At 40.2% G+C, this 12,248-nt stretch overlaps 1 protein-coding gene across 1 annotated transcript; it reads left to right on the top strand.

Moving 5' to 3' along the window:
* The first annotated feature begins 412 nt into the window (after window positions 1-412).
* On the top strand, window positions 413-11,103 carry LOC148648194 (elongation factor 1-alpha 2). Its single transcript, XM_088607526.1, has 8 exons — window positions 413-535; window positions 2,858-3,063; window positions 5,696-5,875; window positions 6,526-6,822; window positions 7,827-7,977; window positions 8,279-8,535; window positions 9,362-9,596; window positions 10,756-11,103. Exons 2-8 carry the CDS (start codon window positions 2,920-2,922, stop codon window positions 10,881-10,883), a joined length of 1,392 nt encoding a protein of 463 aa, XP_088463652.1. The 5' UTR covers window positions 413-535; window positions 2,858-2,919; the 3' UTR covers window positions 10,884-11,103.
* The last annotated feature ends 1,145 nt before the right edge of the window (window positions 11,104-12,248 follow it).

The following is a 12,248-nucleotide window of genomic DNA, read 5'->3' as shown; positions in this document are numbered from 1 at the left end:
ATCTTTTTTAATCTTAGCAAAAGTTAAACTTATTTAACCTGCTTAGCAACAAAGAAATCATAAAAGATGAACTGATAAACAACATACACTTCAGAGGAGAGTGCTAGACAGAGTCTATGTTTTGTTTCAGTAGAATATTGATTAATTATTTGTGTTTTTATTTTGGTGCTCTATGTTTTGGCTCTACACCCCCTTTAAGCAACTCAGTTCCTCCCATTAATAGAGGTTACACGTACAGTATAATCACTCTGTGCGTTTATACCCTTGTCTAGCTGTGGGCAAACTTGCTGGTTTGGAGCTGTCTGGTTTGTTGGGAGCAGAAACGAGCTTCTTTGCTGAATCACTGGGTCTCCCTCTTGCTCTGCTGCAGTTGCTTCACTGCAGTCTTTGCTTTTCTTACTCTGCTACCGCATTGCCGTATTACAGGGGGTGCCCGCATTGCGCAGGGGAGACAAATGCTTCAACCCCCTCCCAGGGACATAAAACTGCCTGGGCTGGAGCTAATAGTCCCTGCTGTCTGAGATCGCAGCCACAGGTAAGAGGCAATATGAATCTGCTATACTATAACCTCTTCTGCTGCAATAGGGGGAATTTCTTACTGTTTTTTTGTTGGTATGTTTTCATGAAGCACCGGGGTTCAGAGTGTAAAACCGAGAGGTCCGTCTTCACCTGCTGGGAGGTATCAATGTTTGCTAGGAGACATGTAGAACATGATGCTAAAAGTAATTTGTTACCTTCAAGTAGAAAACTAGAGACACATTCTCAACAAGCAAAATTGAATATTCTACTGACTCATAAACTGCAACTCTCTTGCAGTGGTTTTCTGGTAAGGATGGGATGATATCAATTCGAAGTAATGGAGGAATCAAACTTTGCAGCTTGCAAAGCCAGCTATGTTTTATCGGGATAAATAAAAAGACAAACAAAGATGTTTGTTTGCTGGTGAATCCACTGCTAAGGACATTCGAGGCCTTTGCTTTATTTTCAGAGGACCAATGAGCATGAGCATAGCATTGCGCTATAGAATACAGGATTTTAGATTCAAGACCACAATGACATAATTATTTTGATAACTCTGTTTTAAACATGCAGCAAATACCTTCTGCTCTAATATACATGTTACTAAATGTTTGCCATCTCAATATTACCACACCTGGGCTCAAGGGAACTAATACAGTCTAGAACTAATAAATTAGTTTTACTTGATTTGGTTGAAATGTTAAAATTATTCCAAATATCTAGAGGATCAAGCACATTGCCTGGCTCAAGGTTTGACAATCAATAATCTCATAACAGACGAGGTTATAAATTAATAAATTTCTTATGACCTGGTTAGAGTATGATTATTTCAATCCTGTTTGCAAAACTATGTGACAAAACAACATAATACATGTTATCTTAACATTAAACGTCTTTTTCCATATACTGATGCTTTTCTAAAAAGATTTTTAGCCTCATTGTCTTTTCTTCTTGCTAAAATGGTGAAATTAATGATTAACTATAATTGAGAAGTTATTTAACGTTAATATGCTTATTTTAATGAATGCTGAGATTTGTTTGCCTACAAGCCAGCCTGTCTGTCTGGTTAAGTACAGTTTGACTTGAGTGGATTATTCTCTTTGATCTGATCTTGACAATCAGGGCAGCAGTAGTGCATTGCCTAGTGTTGCTGGTATATAATGAAAACATTCAAATGAATGTGATTTGATATTGTTAAAAAGTACACATTTAACAGCGTATGTGAAATGATTGCTGAATTAAATTTAGCATGTCTGATTTCTTTGTTGGGTTGGTGAAACATGTATATCCTGCATTAGCAAGGTTTAAACTCGAATGTTTGTGGTCCTTGAATGAAAAATGAACATTTCGAACTATTTTCCCATTTCTCATTGAAATAAATATAAAAAAAGTTATTAAATGCATTCAGTATATAAAATGTTTAAAATTTTCAACTGTAAATGGGGCTGCAGGTCTCAGAAACATCCCAAATTCAGACTGTTCTGTCCTGACATTGCAAAATTATTGATGATTAATAATGACAAATGATCAGGAAATAATGAAAAACATCATGACGTTATTGTTCATTTAGATTAGTGCATTTTAGCTTGGTCAGTGGGATACTATAGTACTGGGATAGCAGTGGATCCTGTCGTCCTATGGTATGGAAGCAATTGTTTTCCAAATAAACTCCAGAATACATTTCTAATACACAATATTATTAATATATTTAGATATTATTATGGAGGAGTAATGAAGTTTGTTTAAAAAACATTGCAAATCGCAGTAAGTTTGTTATATTAGATGTTAGATAACGATTATTGCAGTAACTGGTACTGTTTTTAAGTAGAAAAAGAATTATGTGAATTTCATTTTATTTTAATATCTTTGGAAAGAAAATATCTTAACATATTCAATTACAGAAACAGTTGTTTTAATTCTTTGTGACATTGGCAGCTTGGTCAAGAATTTAGTCCTGTTCATGTCTTAATGTCTGTCTGATTCATACTCATATACAGTACAGTATGTTGTCTCAGTATGAGTCTCTGTCTACAAGGTCATGGTACTTTCTAATGTGTAAAGACGTAAGAGGCAGCCATTTTAGGCATGTATTTGCATATAATGTCAGATCTGCAATTCAGGGAAAATTAGGGCAAATACATCAATGAATAAATAACCTTCTGCTTCCCATTCCGAGAACTTTCTTATTACTGTAGATTCATGGGAAGTTTAAAATTAAAGTATTAAGAGGGACCCTATTCAGGATAGACTACTTTTGATAGATTTCTTTGATGCTCTTCAGTGATTAGTAATCCTCTCTAACGCGGGATGTTTCATCTCCCCTCTCCTTCTCCCCCAGACCTGCCTTGTTCCCAAGCTTCCAACTAGCTCGTCGCTGTCCCTGGAGACCTGAGCTGTAGAATGGGGAAGGAGAAGGTCCACATCAACATTGTGGTCATTGGCCACGTGGATTCTGGAAAGTCCACCACCACTGGGCACCTCATCTACAAATGTGGAGGGATCGACAAAAGAACCATTGAGAAATTTGAGAAGGAAGCAGCAGAGGTAGGACAAATGCATGCCCAGCTCACGAAACCTGAGAAATGTCAAAACCTAAAAAGTTCACTGTTTTCAGCTTTTCGTTCCCTCTTAGTTTAAGTTACGCTGCTGCTGAGGATGGTAGGAAATCTGTGGTGATTTGTCTGAATATCATCTCCTTTTTTTGTGATGTTATAAATGCTTTTCTCTGTCTCTGTTACATTGCATTAGGGCTGATCACATTTTAGAGATCTTTTAGATGGAACATGAGACTCAGCAGCCTGCAGGCTTGCACACAGCTCCCGTACCTTTGAATGAGACCCAGCCAAGTGTTGTGGAAAGTTTCCATTATTAGCTTCCTTTTTTAGTAAGCACACTCCATTTTCTGATGCAGTGTGGCCCTTAACTTGATAGCACATGACACAAGATGGAGTATAAATCTATTTACACCAGCTGAGGGAAAGCGATCTAAGTGAAATGTATTGCTTCAGATCTGAAAATCAGCTAAAGCTAACACTACAACCTATAGCTTTTTGTACAGTGTAATTCCTTTCTTTTTAATTCGGTCATTTACAGCAGCAAATTTCCATGCAATAGAAATAGCAGTAGGTCAGTCTTTTCAACCTTGGCAATGTGGTGAAGGTCTTTGCCTTCCGTTCATACTTCATTTCTCAGGCTGAGCTCAGGTTTAAATTTGGTTGATTTTGTGTTGCATTTGCTAAATTGTACCTGCTCTGATGATCAGGTCATCTCTTTGTTGTGGCACAAGGCCTGTGGTCACATTTTCTTTTTGTTGATATGTATAAAAAAATCAGGAGAAACAAGAACTGTTTTTTTAAATGAAATCCAAGGAGACCGAAGCACAATAATGCTTAAGTTTGCCATATTTTTACTTTAAAGATGTCCTCAAGTTGTTTTTATTTGGAAGAAGCCTGTAAAGGCCTCTACAGGATCCTCAAGATCCCTGGCATTACTCTCACTTCCAAGCTTTCAGAGAGATTATTATTTGTAAGCAGCAAACTTCCAAAGCACAATTGAAATTGGATGCTTTCTTCAAGCCAATTAACCGACCAAAACCTGTGTCACCTCAATCTAGCACCTCCTCAGCAAATCGTGTCAATCTCCCGCAGGACTGACATGAAACATGGCAGAGGAGCAAAGTGATTCCTCTTATGAGTAGACTACATAATGTTCAGTTTTTGTTCTTGTTTAAAGAGGGTGGGTAATTTATTATTTTTTCTAATGCATTACATGTAATATATATAATGAAATTTGTCATTTTTCACCTAAACACAGGTGGCTTTGTGCTTCAAAATGCATCATTTGCTATTTAACAGACTTTTGGTTTCATATAGATGTTATTTTACAGACATTTGGATTTAATGAACATTCGGCAATATCGGACACCCCCTCCTCCCTATTAGTCCGTTAAATCGAGGATATACTGTACAATTGAAAAGGGTGGACCATTTGACCCAGTTAGCTTGATTTATTGCTAGTGGCTAATAGATATTAGTCCATAATAAAATATTGTAACTTTAGAGTGATGCAATATTGTTGTTTTTATAAAAATATACTTATTATTGAAACTGTTATGATAACAATTAACAATTTATTTTAATGGCACAGGAACTATGAAGGAACAGAGGTTGTTTCTTGCTGATGGGAGTACAAAATGTATCCATTCCATAGTTTTTTATTCTGATTCTGATTATTATTTTCCTCTAGTAGTTGTCAGTCCTGTGGATTACAACAGCTCATTGCCCTGAGGTCAGACTTTGACCACTTTCTTTAGGCCCTGAAGTACAGATGATGTATGGGTGCAGGCAATGTTTGAGATTTATTGATGTCAACAAATTCATCCTTGGAGCAGAGCACAGTATCGCTTTGGTCTACTCTTGTTTATCCTGATTCATTCATCACAATCGCACAATTTTATTTACTACAATACCAAACACTATCGGCCAACTGGGAGCTAGTGCTTTATGGTATTGACCAATGAGAAGTAATGACTTCATCACAGCACAGAATTGCTTGAAAAATGGAGGTATCTAGGAACACACAGGGCTGTTTACCAGAGTGTATGGAATAAACATAATGATATTGATCCTGAAGTTAGAGGTGAAAAGGTTAGAGCTCAGGGAATTAGAGGGTTTCATAGACTCTTGAAAGATTTCCCTATCATTTATGGAGATTCCGTTATCAGCGTTCTCTATGGCTGTAATTATTGATTTCTTAATTAAACTTTTTTGACCAGGAAATATCTTTGTTGGCCCAATTGAATAACAGTGTCAATAATAGTGATTTAACTGTGATAAGGTGGTATTTAAAAAGTACAGTCAGACAAATGCAATCCATTTTCCAAATAAAAGTACAAAAGCTCCCATTAGCAATCTGAGTTACCAAATGCATTCATTTGTAGAATGTGGGGCATCATTACAGTTTCATGAAAGTTTAAGATATTTTAAACAAATAACTATTAAGAAACAAATGTATCAATTTGTTGATTGAGTAGTTCCAGTGAGTGAGCTGAACTGCTATACCCCCTACCCACCACAAAGCAGTTCTCCTTTGTGTGAATGTGTCATTCATACTCTGTAGCTGTGTAGCTGTGTATCAAGCTTCTATATGTCCTTGTGCGTGTCTTTCCACCTCTCAGATGGGAAAGGGTTCTTTCAAATATGCCTGGGTGTTGGACAAGTTGAAAGCTGAACGTGAACGTGGAATCACCATTGACATCTCTCTCTGGAAGTTTGAAACCACCAAATACTATATCACCATTATAGATGCTCCTGGACACAGGGACTTCATCAAGAACATGATCACAGGAACATCTCAGGTAGAGGCCCACTTTACTCTAAGGAAATGTAATGTTACAGTAGTATCATAGTTCTTGATGCCATGATGCTCCCAGGCTTGTCCCATCAATCTCTATGTCTGAGTCTGTAGTTCGCATGAATATACTTTGAATTGGTTATTATACAGATGGTTGAAATAGCCAATATCAAGTAATCCAAATGGTTCAATATCTGATATTAGCATACAGTGGTCGGGATTTGCTATTTCAAGTTAGAAATGGTGTAAGATCCTCAAGCTCATTTTGATTCTTTAGACTTTTGAAGAAGATGTTGTGGTAAATTATTATATTATATCCTTAACTGCTAGATTAATATAATGAAACTCAGAGCCATGTGAAGGACATAATGCCACTCTGATCAAGAATGTCACTTACAAATAAATAAAATGAAATGGGGAAAATCGGATTATAAATCCCAAAGCATTTCAGCTGCAGAAGCACGTGATGCAAGGTGACCTGTGCGAAGTGCGAAGAGGTGCACCAGTGTTAAACCCTGTGCGCTCCTGTAGGCGGATTTTGCACCAGTGTTAAACCCCGTGCGCTCCTGTAGGCGGATTTTGCACCAGTGTTAAACCCCGTGCGCTCCTGTAGGCGGATTGTGCGCCAGTGTTAAACCCCGTGCGCTCCTGCAGGCGGATTGTGCCGTCCTGATTGTGGCAGCTGGGGTTGGGGAGTTTGAAGCTGGGATTTCGAAGAACGGGCAGACACGGGAGCACGCCCTGCTGGCCTACACGCTGGGCGTGAAGCAGCTCATCGTGGGCGTCAACAAGATGGACTCCACCGAGCCGCCCTACAGCGAGAAGAGGTACGATGAAATCGTCAAGGAGGTGAGCGCCTACATCAAGAAGATTGGCTACAACCCGGCAACCGTGCCCTTCGTGCCCATCTCCGGCTGGCACGGCGACAACATGCTGGAACCTTCCCCCAATGTGAGTTCCCCCTTCAGTCTTGTTTCTGACAGAAATTGCCCTTCAAGAATATGGACGGTTTTCTACATCATATTTGTAGAGCAATCTGTAATGAGGGTTACTGAACAGAACACATTATCTCTGGGATGTGATAGACTGAAATGTTAGTGGAATATAGTCTTTTTTAGTGTTGTTTCAGGTTTGCTTTACAAGGGGCTATAAATGGCAGCTTCTTTAATAGCTTGACTTCAGCTTGTGAGGTGGCTGGCTGCTGTTCCAGGCTGTCCCATGGGCCAGACAACCGCAGAGAGAAAAAGCAATGGCCTAGCTTTTCTGTAATTTAGGAACATACAGAAAACAGCACAACAGGGCTCTTCCTTCTTCTCCAAGAAGTATTTTTTCATTAGCTTCATGACAGCGATCGCATGTGCACAATTTTCCACCAGGTGGAGCCACTGCACTACACACGATTCAATTTTAATCCTTCCGTCTGATCTTAATTCTAGTTTGTGGAAGACATTATATTCTTTCTAAAGGTAACCGACAGTGGGCTGCCATATCTGTTGAAAAGTCTAGGTTCTTATTTTGAAAGACTGCTTCAAAATGTTAAAACCTTTTAGAGAGTAAGTTAGATACAAGTTTCTTAATATTTTAGGTGCCACCCTTAGATAGGCACATAAATAAAGAAGATACTTGTTTATAGCAGGTTGCTGACTTCATTTTAGAAAATTACCTTTCTGTAATTCTGCTCATTTGGTTGTAGAAAGAAGTTAACATTTTGGACAACCTTTTCAATTGTTTTAGAGAAGAGTAAGGTTTCTGTAGCTGAACTGTCTTATATCCCTACTACTGTTCACATGGAGGCAGGGTGGTGCTTTTATTTAAAATACCTAACTGATTTAATAGTTTCTGCTTTGTAATCAGACCCTGAAAACACGCTTTGCATACTTTGAAAGAAAACCCACAGAGTGATCTGACACATGGAGCTATTGGTTGCATGTTATTTTGGATCTGTACTCTTTCAGATGCCCTGGTTCAAGGGCTGGAAGTTAGAGAGAAAGGATCACAATGCCAGTGGGGTGAGCCTGCTGGAAGCCCTGGACACCATCTTGCCCCCAACACGCCCCACTGACAAACCCCTGCGTCTTCCCCTGCAGGACGTCTACAAGATTGGAGGTCAGAGGGGTTCAGTGTCCCAGGGCAAGAGCTCACAATCCTTCTCTGAATTTTCCAGAAACGTCACCTCTGTGTTCTGGAACACAGAAGATGTTTGGAGGGTTGAGGGAGTTTTGTACTGAGGGCAAATCCTCAAACTCTGCTTGAGCTTTGCTGATGGAAATAGGACCAGAAGGCTTAGTTGAAAAATAAAACCGTATCCTCAAATCCTCACCGTTGACACTGTGAGATGAAATGAGAAGATGCTTACATCAAGAATTGGCTTTAGCTATCTGTGATTCATTGCTATTTTTGCGGGCAGGTATTGGAACAGTGCCAGTGGGGCGAGTAGAGACTGGAGTCCTGAAACCTGGCATGGTGGTGACCTTTGCCCCTGTTAACATCACTACTGAGGTAAAGTCTGTGGAGATGCACCACGAGGCCCTGAGCGAGGCCCTCCCTGGGGACAACGTGGGCTTCAACATCAAGAACGTCTCCGTCAAGGACATCCGCCGAGGCAACGTGTGTGGGGACAGCAAGGCCGACCCGCCCCAGGAGGCTGCTGGGTTCACTGCTCAGGTCAGCGTTCCTCATTTCCTGTGAATGCCAATTCCTCTAGCAGCTCTAGCAGCTCACAGGCATGGTTACTGGGGAGCTTCTGTGTGTAGTTTTCATGCCCTCCTCATGTTTCTTGTGGGTTTTTGACAGGTGTTCCAGTTTGCTCCAGCACATGCTGGCTAGGTTAAATGTGTATTTAAATTGTCCCTGTGCCTGAATGTGTGTGTGCCCTACAATGGAACAGCGTCCTATCTGTGGTGTAGTCTTGCCTTCTGACCCTGTGTTTCTCAGGTAGGCCTGGGGTTGCCATGACCAGGAAAAAGTGATTTTCTGACAATGTATGTATGGATGGAAGAATACAGCTCTCTTTAGTCCAGTTGTTGCTGGTTTGAGTTATTTTAAGCACTAGCCAGCTGGGAGCTGGTTTTTCGAAGTGGAAGTACACAACATGAGGGCCAGTGTTCTCAGTGAGGTATTCCGCTTGTCCGGATCTGTATAAGGCATTCCCTCTGTCTGTTCCCTCTGTTCAAAGCACCAAATGATGAATATCTGTGACAGATGGGCTTATCAGAGGAGCATGTCTCCAAATCGCCATTCTTCACATGTTAAATTCACATTTTGCTTATCGCTAGTGTGGTTATGACCACTATATCATGACCACTAAACCATAATGTTTTTTTTACCTATTTTCCCATTTGATGGAAAATACCCTAAGCATATTGACTACTGCAAAATTCATTACCCTCATGGTCCCTTATCCTAGCCATTCCTGCAGCTTGCTATATAGACAAATGCAACACGACCAACAGGAAATGAACTCACAAGGCTTTTCTGTTGTCTTGCTCAGGTGATCATCTTGAACCACCCTGGCCAGATCAGCGCTGGCTACTCCCCTGTCATTGACTGCCACACCGCACACATCGCCTGCAAGTTTGCAGAGCTCAAGGAGAAGATTGATCGCCGTTCTGGCAAGAAACTGGAGGACAACCCCAAATCTCTCAAGTCTGGAGATGCAGCCATTGTTGAAATGGTCCCTGGCAAGCCTATGTGTGTGGAGAGCTTCTCCCAGTACCCACCCCTGGGTGAGCAATTGCACAATTACCGTCATTACTGCTAAGCGCATCCTTGAAGCCATGCATATTAATTATATAGCACTTGCATTTTACGATGCTTAATGATAGAACCTATTTTATTCAACTTTCATGGATCATAGATCATTCAGATTGTTTTTTTCTTCTCATTTCACTTGCTTTAGAGAAAGAGTTAACATCTTATTCTTCTGTAACAGGGTGATGGAAGTAAAACCAAAAGCAGCCAGACAGATGGACTGAGTTTTATTGAGAGTGAAACTCAATGGGCTGTGAAAATTCTTGTGCAGAACCCTGTTCTCATTTGCTTTTATATGCACTACAGAGACATTTAGAAACAATTAGACATGTATTTGTAAAGCATGTAAGTTCTTTCTGATGCGTATTATCATTAGATTTAAGATATTATTCTTCCTTAAGGGAGCCAGATTGCAACCATTGGCTTACAAAAGTGTTGCTTTCCTTTCCATTCCTGAGAAGGTATTTACAGCTGACTCAATGGCCCATAGTGGGGTCATATCCAATATTAGTGGCTAATGGTGATGACGGAGAACATGGTGTAATGGTGTCTTGCAGAAAATTTAAATCTGTTTTCCATATCGTAGAAGCCTGGTCTTTATTGCTGTGAAGCACTTAAATTCATAGAGTCATCAAGGGACAGCGTGTTAATGTTTGCAAGAAAAATTACGGTTAAGAGACGGAAAGCTTTTTGAATGACTTTGGCTGACTTAGAACGAGTTTTGTGTGAACGGCTGTGCCAGTAAAGGCCAATGCATACTGTATACTTGGGCAGCAGAGAGGCTGAGGTTAGAGGCCTGAGAGTCTCAATTACACTGTGGTCAGTACCAGGTGCTTCCTTGAGGCTTGCTTTGTGGTGTAAAAGCCACTGAGACATGGATTCATCCCCACCAACCACTGTGACACTGTAATGAGATATAAATTAAGAATTAAGAGCTGTGCAATATTGTAGACCAAGACCACAAAGGCCTTTCCCTAATATACTTCTATTCATTTGACTCTGGACGTTTAAAGAAAATAAGATTCAAGGAAAGTTAGGCTGACTTCCACAGGATGGTCTCCTACCACGACTGTGGCGGCACGGCTGCTGTGTGGCAGACCAAACCGCTCACAGCTGTCCTTCTGTGTGCGGCAGGGCGCTTTGCGGTGAGGGACATGAGGCAGACGGTGGCGGTCGGCGTGATCAAGAACGTGGAGAAGAAGACGGGGGGCGTGGGCAAGGTCACCAAGTCGGCTCAGAAGGCCCAGAAGGCTGGCAAATGAATCGAGCGGCAGCAGTGCATGTTGGCCAGAGCGCCCCAGCCCCCAGGCGGCCTCCAGTACCTCCTCTCCACGGGGCATGCCCACACATCCGCTTCTAAAACACTCTTCGGCAACGACTGGATGCTAACTATCAAAGTCCAATGGAAGTTCTTTAAAAGGAAAAGCATGCTCCAGCATTTGTAAGGCTTCTTGTTAATTTTACCATTAAACTGGTCCACCCCCTTCACTGCTGCCAGTGCTGTCATTTCACTCACTCCACATAAGAAAGAACACAGCCTTTTTTAAAGGGCAGAATATGGAGTTAATGGACTTGTCTGTCTCGGGTGATCTGTAGATGCTGAAGAAGACTCCCTTCTAAGGATATTTACTCCATGCATTCTGAAAACAAGGGGGTAATAATAATATTAACAGTTTTAAAATATGTACTTATTCTTAAAAAATATCTGCATTATATATACTGCTTTTCAAAAGGCTTAGACATTTGACCTTTTATGGCCTTTGTCAGTTGCTTGCCAGGATAGGTTCTGGCTTCCTTGCGACACTGAATTGGAAGAATTTGATTGGTAAATTTGACTTAGCAGCTACAACATTTCATATAGACCGTTTATGTAGAGTTTATAGACTGTTTATATAGTGTTTACCTTTTTATTTTGCCTTCTTATTTTTGAAGATTCTCACCCAAATGAATCTGTATCAACAACAGTCACAGTTATTGCACAGTAAAAACCACTAGTGGAGTTAAGAGCTGATGGTATTAAAATATGTGTGTTCTATATGTAATCCTGATTATGTAAAATATTTAATACACAGCAGTGTATTTAGTGTATAAATTGTTATCTATTGAAATATTTTATAGAGGTTTAATTGTTTTCTAACTCATAATGTTTCAGTATGTAAAACATTTTTATTTCTTTGAATTTCTTTAATTTATTATCCAGCACCAAGCCTAGACCTTCAGGCTACAATATTTTGCAACGCAGAAAAAATCATTGTCAAGTGCTATAAAAAGAATTCAGATCATTAGCACAGCACTGTGTGCACTGAGGAAAAACAGATTGTTCAAATAATGTAAAATCTTCTCAGACTGTACACATTATATTTCTATCTAGAATTTGGCTTGAAAGTCACGTACAAGCAGCATCACCAGAGTGATCAGCTGTGCACTGTGAAAAACAATTCATAATTTTGTTCTAAAATTTTGTAATATTTTATGTTGTAAGACTGACGTATAACATCCTGGATCTGCTGAGCTGATGGCAAGCGTTTGAAAGCACTGGGAATCATCTTCTGAGCTTTATTGAATCTGACACCGAGACTGGGTTTTCCAGAGCTGACTCTGGAGGGAAGGTGTGTCTGCAGGTCTTC

The sequence above is a fragment of the Lepisosteus platostomus genome, chromosome 15 (assembly GCF_059453375.1).
Source record: "Lepisosteus platostomus isolate fLepPlt1 chromosome 15, fLepPlt1.hap1, whole genome shotgun sequence".
NCBI lineage: Eukaryota > Metazoa > Chordata > Actinopteri > Semionotiformes > Lepisosteidae > Lepisosteus > Lepisosteus platostomus.
Note: the sequence above shows the minus strand (reverse complement) of the source record. Positions and strands in the feature narration are given on the sequence as shown.

What these genes read in the sequence shown, in the direction of transcription:
- LOC148648194 (XM_088607526.1), top strand. Translation starts at nt 2,920, where the DNA reads ATGGGGAAGGAGAAGGTCCACATCAACATTGTGGTCATTGGCCACGTG. An exon ending in TTGAGAAGGAAGCAGCAGAG is followed by an intron (nt 3,064 to 5,695) that starts GTAGGACAAATG and finishes TCCACCTCTCAG; the next exon opens with ATGGGAAAGGGTTCTTTCAA. An exon ending in CTGCTGGGTTCACTGCTCAG is followed by an intron (nt 8,536 to 9,361) that starts GTCAGCGTTCCT and finishes TGTCTTGCTCAG; the next exon opens with GTGATCATCTTGAACCACCC.